Below are 13,621 nucleotides of genomic sequence, written 5' to 3' on the forward strand. Positions count from 1 at the left end.
AACAGCGGAGCAGACAGGCTGTTGTCATAACAACATATTGCAGTGAACACAAAGTACCATCTGCTTGGGACCTTTTTAAGACTCATTGAGGGGACAAGTCGATAGATAATTAGGAATGAGAATGAGGCGCTCCCGTATAAATAACAAGGTGCTGAAAATACGCAGACATTTAAATGAAGCTGCAGCATCAAAACAAGCTGAGTGCAGAACATCTGTGTCGCCCCTCAGGTTGTACCGTTCCGAATTTAACGAACATTTTAGAGAGAAGCACAAACATCAGTCCGCCGCATAGCTCTTGAAACTTCACATCAGTGAGCATCTTAAAGGGGAAGTCATGTCAATTTTTTATCTGGACAATACAAGCAAGGTATTCTAATTAATATTGTTTTGGTGTGAAGTAAATTAAGCAGAAAAAAAGACTGAACATGACATCACAGTGTTCACCTGTCTTCTAGGTTTGGTCATACGACGTTTTAATAATTGATTAGTTGTTGATTGATCATGCATCAAAATAACAGTATAAAAATGAAAGCTTGTATGACACAATTTTTATATAATACTTGAATCATAATGTAATATGATCATACAAAACCACACGATTATGGGAAGGAGCCAGTCATGCCTTTCGTGCAGGCCGTTGGGACGGAGCCATATGACTCCATCACTTATCTCTTATTTATTATTATCTCAATTTATCGCAAGTTAGAAATGTGAGTGTAAAGGTGAATAATTCAGTGCAGTTTTTTTCCAGTTTAGCACCAGGCTTCGGTATTCTTTTCGACTAACAATGCACGTCAATGTGCAGTGCTGTAGACCAGTGTGTTTCAACCCTTGTCCTCGGGGCACACACCCCAGCCTGTTCTCCATGTCTCCCAAGTCCCAACAGGTGATTACAATGACAGCTCATCAGCAAGCTCTGGAGCAGCGTGACAACGATCCTCACCTGCGTTGGAATCAGGAGACAAGGAAAACTGGATAGTGTGCCCAGAGGACCAAGGTTGAGGAACAATGCTCTACAAGACCATCTTTTTGCACTGGTGCACCCAATTTCATTCCATGGTTGCACCAGCACTAAAAGCTAGTTGCACCAAAATGTACAACACATCACCTATAGAAATTCACATTCTGGGCAATCTATCTTGAATGTTCATATTTTAAAAATTGTATCAGTAATACTGTGCATGGCAGAGTGTTTTATATAAATGTAATATTAATGCTTTGACGTTGCATAGAAGTGTCGGGCATCAGAGTATTTTACCAGGTTTCCATGATTAATAAAATGCAACAGTCCCGAGCATATTATTGTAGTTCCAGATCAGATGTATTGTTATGGAGGTAGATATGGTGCAAAAGTAACTTGTGTAAAAATAAATAAATAAAATAAAAAATTGTACCTGTAGAAAAAAAATTTGAGAGGTACAAACTTGTTAAAAAAATAAAAAAAAAGTACCTGTAAAATTAATAAATAAGTAAAATTGTACCTATAGAAAAAAAAAATGATAGGTACAATTTATTACGTTTTTTACAGCTACAATTGTTTTCCCCTACAGGTTCAGTTATTTTTGCACCATATTTACCTCCATATATATTGGCGTTAGACAGGTAGAGAGGCTCGGCAGCAGAGATTTGAGTGGCTAGCCGTTAGCCCGGCGCTCAGCAGCTCTGCTTTAGTTTACATTCGCTGCCTACCTTGCCTGCAGACCCGACAACAATCCACAAAGATCCCACTGGTCACACTCTCTTGTCCATGATGCTGAAGGTGTGGTGAAAAGTCATTAGAACTAGTCCATTTTTAATGGAATCCAATGTTGATTAAGTCCACACAATTATAGTATCCAGCAGTGAAGGTAAAAGTACAGTTTAAAAGGAAAAGGGATTGGTGCTCAGTTGTCACCACTCTATGGCAGCCACCCGAAGCCGCCACCCTCCAGGGCGAGGGTCACCAGACTGTCGGGCCAGTTCACATGGCAAGGGAGTGGCTATCATTCAAGTTGTCAGGATTTGTGGAGTGAGTGGATGAGGGGAGATGGACCCAAAAGGCGGAGAAACACGGCAGGGAGACAGACAGGATGGGACTTAACGTGGTCAGACTTGGTAGGACAGACTTTGCAGGCCGTGGACAGACTTGGCAGAACTGACTTGGCTGGACATGGGGGAGACTTGACAGGAAGAGGGGAGACTTGGCTGGATGAGGGGAGACACTTGGCTTGGACGTGAGTGAGAAACTTGGCTGGGACATGGAGAAACTTGATCAGCCAGCAAACACTACCAACAAAGCGCAGCACACCAGGACAGGACAAGACAAGACAAGACAAGACAAGACAAGACAAGACAAGACAAGACAAGACAATGCTCCCACAACGTGTGAAAAAAAAACAACACTGACTAAATACACCAACACTAACGAGACACTAACAAAACACACCTGGTAAACACAATAGGCTGAGAGCACTGATTGGTCAAACATACTGGGAAGTAAATACACACGCAGGTGGACAAGGTTATCGATAACGATACACAGGGAGAACACAGGACAAAACATTACAACACCTAAAACTAAACAAAACCCAAACACCCGGAACCAAAGTGTGACACAAGTGATTGGGACCTTGCTAGCGTGGGTGCACTTGCAACAATTTTTAACCAAAGTTCCAATTCATCCATTAGTAGAAGGGATTTTCTATACCACTTTTTTTAGACTGATATCGATACTAAAATCTTCAGCACTCATCGATACGATACCAAGTGAGGATACCATTAGTACTTATGATCAAGTCAAGTCCATGACAGATAATTTATAAAAAATGAAATATCTATCCCCGCTATAGCAAATGTCCTTAAAATTGCATGAAATTAATGGCAATCAAATTTTGTTTCAATTTGCTCTTAAAAGTCATTTTGCATAGAACACACAATAAAAGGAATTTCAAAAAATGGTTAAATAAAATGAAACAAATAATCTAGTGGCCAGGGGAAAAAAAAAAAAAAAAAAAAAAAAAAGAGTCCCAATCAAAATACCTATATGTGTTTGCACAACTTATTTTTAAGTGCAAAGAATTCATTTCAATACAATAGTGCTTCAAGTAATTTAGTAATATCGACCATGTTAAGAATTCCTCAAGCTGTTTAGCGTGTGATGTTTTATTTATCTCGCTTTGAAATCCATGCTTTTAATTTGGAAGGCTGCTCTGTATTCCCGTTTGCTGTTTCACCTTTTACGTTCTCCGTTCATCATTCATCTCATAGCAGTGCAGTAGTCAATGACGATGTAGTATATAATATACAAATATCTGTCTGCCCTTCAGAGATAATTAATTTGTTGAGTACAACTGAAGTCTTATGTACTCTCTTACGAATGCAAAATAACCATTTCAGCCTTTAGTTGCTGACTGAAAAACGGCCACAAAAGCGGGATAAGATACCAGTATTGATAATTGTCGCGAGTAACGATACAGTGAAATGTGTCCTGGTATCAACCCGATACCGATACCTGGTATCGGTACTCGCCCATCCCTAATTAGAACATATGAAACTGTAAAAATGTTTTTTAGACCCCCCCATCATGATTAACCTAAAAAATACAAAATGAGTCCCCCGTCATGAAATTAAGGTGCAGTCTAGAGCCCTGATGTGCTGACCTTGAAGTTTCACCTCAGGTACATTCTCTCCATCTTTAATAAGTTGCCACTGTGTTTAAAAAAACAACAGAAAAACAGCAACAACATTTTGCAGCACCACCGTGAAGTGTCTATTACGGCCGTCTTATTTCTTGTTTATACGGCAACTGCCTGAACATCCTGTTTTTAATTACTTCTCCGCTGCAGCAGATGCTTCTCGCCAGCAACCTGCTGCGGATGACTCCCCCGAGAGCTAATGTGCTGTGACAGACCCCACTTTTCCAATCAATAACTCGCCCTAAATCTGCCATCGCTCCGCCTGCCAAACGCAGCGCCCCTGCTTCTAATGGCGCATCATTTTCTTCAAAGGGGGCGTAATTGCGGACGGCGACGACAAACACCGCAGCGGGAGAAAGTGCGCTCGCAGGAAGTGACGTCACAAGACTCGAACTTCCTTGTTTTGGCTGTTGGATGCTCACTGGTGCAACACAGCGTTTGGGTGATTGTTGTGGTAAGTTGCAGCATTTAGTGATAACTTGTGACAGGTTGAAAGAATAGAGAGTGGTGCATTTTTTTTTAAACAACTAGTATTTACTTACAGTAAATGTTTTGTAATGAATTCAACTTTTATGAGCCACAATGATATATTTTTTTGGTTTTGCAGTGGTGTGTTTTCATCATATTTGAAAAAGTACTGCTCAGTGCAATAAACTACAACAGACATTTAAAGTAATAATTTTACTACAACAGACATTTACAGTAATAATTTTACTACAACAGACATTTACAGTAATAATTGTACTGTAAACTGACGTGATCACATGATTTCTTATAAAAGCCCAACAGTTTACAGAGAGAGGATAATCTCACTTCCACATTTTGCTCCACCATAACACTTAATTACATCTGAAGCAATAACTAGACTATTGGTTGCTATTTATCTATGCAATTTAACTAGTGAAATCTGCAGTCAAGAAAATAATTTTGTGAATTTAATATGAATAAACAAGTTCTATATTGAAGTGCCAATAATTCATCGTTTCCATGTGAATTGGCAGATTATTTTTTAATTTAAATAAATAACTTTCGGTTTCATGTCAAATCTTCCTGTGGTATTTCATGGACGGAAACCCTCACTTTGTTGTAATGTATGTGGACTTTATTCACATTCAGAGAGTGTGGAGTGACTACTCAAACAATGATCACAATGTATTTTCATTTTACTTTATTTTATAACAAGATATGCTGAATACATGTCGTTTAGGGACAATTGCTTTCAACAGATTAGGACAGTTCATTTAAAACAGGGTGAAAGGAGGAAAATACTGGATTTTACAGGCAGTGACTACGTTAAATGCAATCAATATCACTTTTAAAACCGGCATATTAGCAATATCCGGGTTTTGAAAGGCCATGTAAACATGCAAAACCCTAAATATGCTCTTACTCAGGTTTTTAAAAACCTATATAAGGCTACCACTTATCTAACCCAAATACTTGGTCATATAAACGCAATCGGGGTGCCTCGATTAAACGAGGCATTTAATTGTGTTCTGCACATGCTCTAACCAGCAAGGAAGTCTTTTGAGTACAGGAACTTGTATGTGTCGTTTCATTTGCCAACTGTGAGCCTACCTCGATTACATTGATTTCTCTGCTGCGTTTTCACGTTATATTCTCTAGAGCGAAAATGACTCAAAATGTATAAGCGTGTATATAAGAAGTGGGCATTGTGTCAGTAGTTACGGAAAGTTAAAAAGTTAAAAACAGAAATGACGTCTGTTTGTGTAATGACATTGTCCGAGCGTCGCTGAGATCGGATTATGCGTGCGCGAGTAACTCTATCGTGCGCTCGCGCTTGTAAACAAGTTATTCCAAATATTTCAGAAACCAAATTTTTACCATAACCGAATATTGACTGCATGTGAACATAGAGTGAGTGTCAGTGTCAAATTTCACACGTCTGTCCCAATTTGTGGCAATCAATTATACACAAGCGCTGTCTTGCCTCTGCTGCTACCTCCAAAGACAGATTAGCCACAATAACTTTGTCTACCTACTACAAAGTAATTAGCTACATAACTAGTAATTACTAGTAATAGTAGTAGTAGTAGTATTATATAAGCTTAGTATTTAGTGCATTTAGAAATATGCTTTAGGGATGCACGATAATGATATTTTCAACTGATACCGATACAACAATCATTTAGAAAGTGCAGATGTCGATAACCGATAAGTAAGCCGATACTTTTTGTGTTTTGTTTAAAGTTTAGCATCAGCTTAACATCAGCATCAGCTTAGCTTGCTAACCTAGCATGGTAAATTTGCATTATCTTAGCATTAGCTAAGCATTAGCTTAGCATTAACATTAGCTAAGCATTAGGATTAGCTATGCATTTGCTTATCATGCTAACTTCGCATTAGCATTAGCTTAGCATTATCTTAGCATGCTAACTTAGCATTAGCTTAGCATTAACATTAGTTTAGCATGCTAACTTAGCATTAGCTTAGCATTAACATTAGTTTAGCATGCTAACTTAGCATTAGAATTAGCTTAGTATTAACATTAACAAGCTAACTTAGCATTAGCATTAATATATCCTTTAGCATAATGGCAATGTACAGTCAGAGGTGGGATTTGACTACTATAATAATAATAATCATCATCATAATAATAATAATAATAAAAGTTAGAAACAACATTATTGTGGGAATGCATTGGTTTTACAGGTAGTGCAATACTTCAATATCACGACAGGAGGCATCTGATATATCTGATGTTACATTATTGCTTTTAACATTGACGTGACATAATACTAAAACTCATGACCAATTTTCTAGGTACCGTAAGATGGACATACTAAATATTCAAAACAAATTTAGTGCTTTGGTTCACTTTTTCATTGTTTTATCTGAGCCAAAAGTCCAGCACTTCTTTTCATTTTTGCTTTTTTGTGGTGCATAAAAGCAAAAACAAAGCAATAATTTTTTTATTTTAAAATTACCAACTGAAAATGGGGAGTACTCGAGATGCATGGATTATTATTGGTTGTAATGTTTTTTCTTTCCCTGTAGAATCCAATCTTCAGTATGACGTTGATTCCCAGCCTGCCCCTCGCATGGCTTCCAGAGCACCGTACATTCAGCCTTTTCTTCTACAGCTTCGTATTCATAATTGGCGTCATCGTCAACATGACAGCTTTGTGGGTGTTTGCCTTGACCACCAAGAGGAGGACCTCCATCACTGTCTACATGATCAACATGGCGCTAGTGGACCTCACCTTCATCCTGATGCTCCCCTTCCGCACGATCTACCTCCAATGGGAATTCTGGCCCTTTGGCGACATTTTCTGCCGTATCAGCGCCACTCTCAATGTCTTCTACCCCTGCATCGCCCTGTGGCTCTTTGCTCTGATCAGCGCCGATCGCTACATGGCCATCGTGCAGCCCAAGCACAGCAAGGAGCTGAGGAACGTCCCCAAGACGGTGGCGGCGTGACTCGGAGCCTGGCTCATGACCCTGGCCGGCACCGCATCATTGTTCTTCTCAGTCGACGACCCCGATGGCGTCGGCAACTTCACAACCTGCCTCAAGATGGTGGACTTTGCCTACCTGCACCACAACGATCCTGTCAATTTCACACGGATGGTGTTTTTCTTCTTGCTGCCCATCTGCGTCATGATCGGCTGCAACGTGGTCATGGTGGACAACCTGATCCGCGGGCGCACCTCCAAGCTCAAACTCAAAGTGAAACGGAAGTCCATTTGCATCATCATCACGCTCATCGTGCAGGTCCTGGTGTGTTTTGTGCCGTTTCACGTATTTATTGTGCTTCGTTTAGTAGGACTCGACAAAGACGAGGCGTTCGGGAAATGGGCCGTTTTCGCTACATTCCTTATGAACACGAGTACCATTTTGGACATCATTCTTTACTACGTTGTGTCCAAGGAGTTCCAGGATCGGGTGTTTAGCGTGATCCTGTACCGGAACTACCTGCGAAGCGTCCGGAGAAAAAGCAGGTGCACGGGTAGCATGCGATCCATCAGCAACGTGACCAGCACCATGATTTGAAACAATGAAATGAAAATAGGATGCAATATACCAGATGTACGAGCAAGTGGTCTGACGCACAGTTTTGAGGTTTGGGGTCGAATTGTGGCTCCAGGGTTCCTGCAATGAGTTTTCTCTGGGTATTGGCGCTACACTCTAAAAACAATTGGGTCAAAAATAACCCAAATATGGGTCAATGGACCGACCCTCTACTTAGGGCACTTTGACCAAACATTGAGTCAAAAATTTGATCTTTTTCTATAAGGCTGTTTGAAAGCGCTATATAAATAAAGATGATTTGACTTGACTAAAGTAACTTGGGTCAATTTCAACAAACTTTCTGTTTTTTGTTTCTTTTTTTTACCCAAAAAGGGTAATTCTGTTAAAAAAAAAACCATAAATAAATAAATAAATAAATAAATAAATAAATAAATAAATAAATAAATAAATAAATAAATAAATAAATAAATTGGTCAGATCCTCTACTTGGGTTATTTTGACCCAACTTTGGGTCAAAAACTGGGTCATTTTGTATAAAACAGCCCAGAAAGATGGGTCAGATCATCTGCTTGGGTCAATTTGGCCCAACTTTCTGGGTTGATTAAAAAAAAAAAAAAGAAAAAAAAAAGAAAAGGTAATTTTGTATAAAACAATTCAGAAAGTTGGTTCTAATCCTCTACTTGGATCATTGGGTCAAAAATTGGGTCATTCTGTATAAAACGACCAAGGAAGTTGGGTTGGATCCTCTACTTGGGTCAGTTTGACCCAACTTTGCGTAAAAAACTGGGTCCTTTTCTTATATAAAATAACTTGGGTCAATTTGACCCAACTTTCTGGTTTTTGTTTGTTTGTTTGTTTGTTTGTTTGTTTGTAACAGTAAACAAAAACAACAATGTGGAGAAAAAAAAGTGTCATTCTTTATAAAACAACCATTGAAGTTTGGTCAAATCCTCTATTTGGGTTAATTTGACCCAATTTTGTGTCAAAAATGGGGTCATTTTTTTATAAAAACAACTCAGAAAGATGGGTCAGATCGACTACTTGGGTCAATTTGAGCCAACTTTCTGTTTTTTTTTTTGTTTTTTTGTTTTTTATTAATTTGGGATAAAAACAACCTAGAAAGTTGTGTCTCGATTGGCTGCCAACCAGTTCCAGGTGTACCCCAGAGATAGGCTCCAGCTCACCCATGACCCTAATGGGAACAAGTGGTATTGAAAAATGGATAAATTGGAGGCATACAAACGTGAAATAGTGGCTTTCAGCATGCAATTTACACTCACAGTGTGCGCACTACTACTTTGGTGAAAACATCTGTGTGCTGAGTTGATGGAGCCATCCAAGAGATATCGGAGCACTTTTACACAAAAACAACATATTTTTTTGTGTTTTGAGCGTGCGACTTAGGTGTTGGCACGCAGGTGAAATCATCACAATCATTAAAACATAGCCTGCAGTAGCATTTTGTTACACATTCTTTGTTGTTGTTGTCACATAAAGATGGAAATGATGACGAAAAAGAGGCCGTAGAGGTGTACAATATTAAGTTGATTCTATTAAACTTCTATATTTAGCCATGTAGCCTACTTTTTGGGTCTGGCAATGTTGCAATTCAGCTGGAAACATAAGTACTGTATTTCCTCTAATGGCTAGTGGCTACCCAAGTAGCCAAGTTGTAGCATTCACTTAAGACAAATAAACTTCTCCAATAAAAGTGACATTCTAGAAATATTCTTTTTCTTCCCTAATTTAAAAGAGCTTCCATTTGTTTTTACATCAAATTCACTGTATCAAAACACTCTTTAAGATCAAAACTCTTTACACACTGCTTCACTGAAATCAGGCTGTTTAGCCGTTGGCCTTGGCTCATGCACGTACAGTACAAGCCACTCCAAATGCAACTTGGCCAATCATGGATCTGTCTGCTAGCATGAAGAGCAGCCTTGTATTTTGAGTGGCTTCCACCTACAAAAGCAAGAAGCCAACCCGCCAACCACCCACCAGCCAACCACCTTATTCTTATAGGCCACATGAGCCTTTGCGTGAATTATGGGCGCAACTTCCGGTATGAACTGGAACCAGCATTTTGTTTACATGGTAAGTGTAAGTGTAAGTAAACTGATGTATAACGGTCCATTGCCTGACAAAAAAAACATTGTCTCCTGTTTTTCTTGAAATTGTCTGTTTTTGTTGCCAATTTTTCTCTTCATTGCAGGTTTTGAAAAAGGTACGACTGGGACTCGGTGAGAGGATCTTTTCCTCCCACTTGTCATTCCAGAATTATGAAAAAAATAACACAACATGAAAGTAAGGTTGTAATAGAATACATAGATTATAAAATCTCCAATTTAATCAAATTAAGTAATGCAAAAAAATTAATGCAACCCACAACAAAAATGACGACCTCTAGTATTTTCTATGACCTCCATGACTGTTATGGATCGCAACATGCCTGTTAGACCTGGAATGAACAAATTGTCCGTCTTTTTCTCGGGGTCTATTTATTTGTGCAAAAATGTACTTTCATACATTTAATGAAAAAAATATTTTTTGCGGGTACTAATTAACAAATCTTGTTTGCAATCAATGGCCCATATTTGAGGGAGTATTTTGTAGTTTAGTATCTCATGGAAAGTCTTAATTCTGAAAGGAAACTAAATGTGTCCTTACAAACCTGTTGGGGTGTACTCATTCATGCTGAGCACTGTATGTGCACAAAAAAAGGAAAACCTGGTAAATGAAAATAGCCCCAACATTATACCACCTTAAAAGAAATGCCTAAGTCATATTTTGACAAAAATAAAAAACATAAAAATCTTGCATTAAACACCTCAGGATGTTGACCACATTTTGTAAAATTGGCTACATAGTTAAACACCTCATTCAATTCTACCCCTGAAATTAAATTACTAATAAATGTATTGGTTCAGGTTTTCATGTTTTCTGAAAATATAAAACTGAAAAAATTACTCAGGATATTGCTCGGAAGGTGAAAGATGAATATTGAAGGGGAAGTTAAGTCAAAAAATGCCTTTACAATAGCTGTTTTTCCACCAACAAGACCAGGAACTTTGAGTTCTGGGTAAAGAGAGTTCTCGGTTGTAAAAGTTCAGCAGCGAAGTTAGAATTGTGTTTCCACAGCGTCTTCGAGTTCTCCGTAATGAATTCAAATGAGTTTGATTGAGTCCAGCCGATGTAAAAACAACGGCCCTAAATTTGACCAATCAGCCATGACCATGGTCATTGCGCCTCGCCCCCTCAAAGTTCCTGCTGACCCAGTTTAATTACCCTGGTAATTACTGTTGGTGGAAAAACACCCAAACTGAATTTTACCAAGGTAAACTGAAAAGTTCCAAGTGGTAGAAAAACGCCCAATATGTTCTATCCACCCCGAATAGCAAAAACATGGTTTTCTGATTAATATTACGTTTGTGAAATATTATTTAAACAGCAATATCCATCCGTTTTCATACATCGCAGTGGCCACTTGCTGTTTCAGCTTGCAAATGCCACATGACCAAACCAAAAAAACAGGTGAGCTGTTTTCATGAAACTCCTGCAGTTGCCTCACGTTTGAATGGTGCATTCTCCAGATGTCACGTTTCATCTCCTTCCACAGACATACGATTTAGATCAGGGCTCATAGAAGGCCACTTCAGAATCGTCCAATATTTAACTCAGTATTCCATAGCTTTTGAATAAAGTTATTCTTGATCTAAAATATGTAATTTTAATGTACGCAATTAAAGTGGCTGCAAATACTATGTTTATTGAGTAGTTTCAAATGCTTGTTTTTATAGGGTGGGTTTTTCTTTCATTAAGAGTAGTTGTCCTTTATCGACTGCTTTGTAGTCAATAACTTAACACCTCAAATTACAGCTTTTCTTTGGGTTTCAAGTGTGTTGTCCTTTACAAATGTTTAATTCAGATGTATGAATGTTACACAAAATACATTTTAAAAATACATATTTTTTTGTGTGTACATGCATCATTTCAAATGTTTAATTCAGTCTCTCCCCAAAAGCTCCTCCCTTCCTGCTTTACAGACTCAGTTTTGATAAAGCTGATGTAGACTTGTCCACCCTTTCTAGTAATGTGACAATACAATTCTAATAAATCACAGATCAGACTGTCGTTAAAGCCCCGTACATTCTGTTTGTATTTTCAATTCATGTCATTTTATTTTCATACATACCACAATTAAATTATACACCCACAACACGATTATTATTATTATTTTTTTTTCAGTTCTCTTTTGTGGAGAATGATGGCACATGTGCGATGCAAGCTGCTAACGACACTGTGTTACCAAAAGCTAAAACGAACATTTTTATGAAAGACAACTACCTTTATTTTTAGAATAACCACAAAAGAACAATTTAATTCATTCATATTTTATTAATTTTGTGAAATGATTGTTTGTTATTATTAAATTAATGATAAATAATCCAATACAAAAGGAGAATAAATTATTTCATTAGCAAACTGTTTCATTATTATTATTTTATTATTAAAATAAACTATTTTACACTACTATTTCACACACTTTTTTTTTTTAATTTTTTTTCTTTTTTTTCTTTCTTCATTATTTAATTTTATTTTTTATTTTATTTATTTATTTATTTTTTACTAACCTCAGCTATGAATGACCTGTCCTGTCCAAACACATGTGGCCCTTGATCACAACTTCTTGCCCACCATTGAGATACAGTATATACTGTATTAAATATATTTTTTTGTGGGATATGGCCTGGGCTACTGGGTTGTAACTCATTATTTTAAAAAAAAAGGAAAAAAAAGAGGAAAAAAAACCTTACATTTTTGCATGTTGGTTCATTTGAATGCTTATTGAAAACATATTTTGTACCAAAAATACATCTATCCATAAGTAAAAAAAAAAGAAGCAGTCACCATGGCAGTATGCATGGTGTAGAAAATATAATGGCCAGGTGATGGCAGCATGGCACAGCTCGTCCTCATCTGCCTGATTGTACTTCACATCAAGACAAAGAGAAAAACTTTTTTCATATCCAAGTGGAAAAAGTGGAATGTTTGATGCATATATTTTTTTATGACGACAAATGGAGGTTGTTAACCTCTGCGGCCATCACAACATCGCTGCAGCGTGCATGTTATTGATTGCATGTTAAATGATTCAGACACTCCAAGTGCATTTACAGTAACATCATCAGGAGAGGTCAGTGAGGCTAAAAGACGACGACATGAGAAACACGGCAAAGCTTTGCACGGTTTCCTTGCGGGAAAGTCAACCACATGTGCGGTGGGATGGATTGCGCTCAAGTGGTTGTATTGCATTGTAGGTCAAATTAACAATTGTTTGAAATCAGAAATCAATCAAACAAACATTATTTATATAGCACCTTTCATATATTAAAACATTAAAATGCACCTCAAGGTGTTAAATAAAAACTAAAACCACCCAACTTAGTGGCCGTGGGCACCAGGTAGCCCCCAAGGACCACATGAGAAACCCTGTGGTAAAAATAGCTCATCAGTGATGGGCCATTGTGATTTCCAAGGAAGTTGTAGAAGTAATGACATCAAAATGTCAATAATGGCAGAGATTTACAGAAATTGTGTTTCATATTTATCTTTTTTATTTTTTCTGAGAAATCATTAACATATTAGTGTCAAAATAAATGACTCTCCTTAATTGTTAGAGGTAATTGGAGCAAATTTGTTATTCCTGTTGTGTCTCAAACTTAGTTTCCACTCAGGGTACTTATAAAGGATTATACATGTAATTTGTTTTCTTCTTCTTTCTGACAATATCTGATATGTTTCCAAAAACAATCACGTTTGTAACACAATGCAAAAAATAAGATATCCACTGTCGAACATGAGTGGCTGAAAAATGTCCACTCTGGTAGATTTACATTTTTAATAAAAATAAAGGCTATAAGTGATCCATCTTGAACACACACAAAAATCAAGTG

At 37.6% G+C, this 13,621-nt stretch overlaps 1 protein-coding gene across 1 annotated transcript; it reads left to right on the forward strand.

Moving 5' to 3' along the window:
- The first annotated feature begins 4,031 nt into the window (after positions 1–4,031).
- gpr18 (G protein-coupled receptor 18) lies at positions 4,032–7,972 on the forward strand. The gene is made up of 2 exons (XM_077537401.1): positions 4,032–4,128; positions 6,693–7,972. Exon 2 carries the CDS (start codon positions 6,708–6,710, stop codon positions 7,113–7,115), a length of 408 nt encoding a protein of 135 aa, XP_077393527.1. The 5' UTR covers positions 4,032–4,128; positions 6,693–6,707; the 3' UTR covers positions 7,116–7,972.
- Positions 7,973–13,621: the final 5,649 nt, after the last annotated feature.

This window comes from Festucalex cinctus, chromosome 11 (genome assembly GCF_051991245.1).
Source record: "Festucalex cinctus isolate MCC-2025b chromosome 11, RoL_Fcin_1.0, whole genome shotgun sequence".
Classification (NCBI taxonomy): domain Eukaryota; kingdom Metazoa; phylum Chordata; class Actinopteri; order Syngnathiformes; family Syngnathidae; genus Festucalex; species Festucalex cinctus.

Bases quoted from the DNA above. Each gene is read 5' to 3' on its own strand.
- gpr18 (XM_077537401.1), top strand. From the start codon at position 6,708: ATGACGTTGATTCCCAGCCTGCCCCTCGCATGGCTTCCAGAGCACCGT.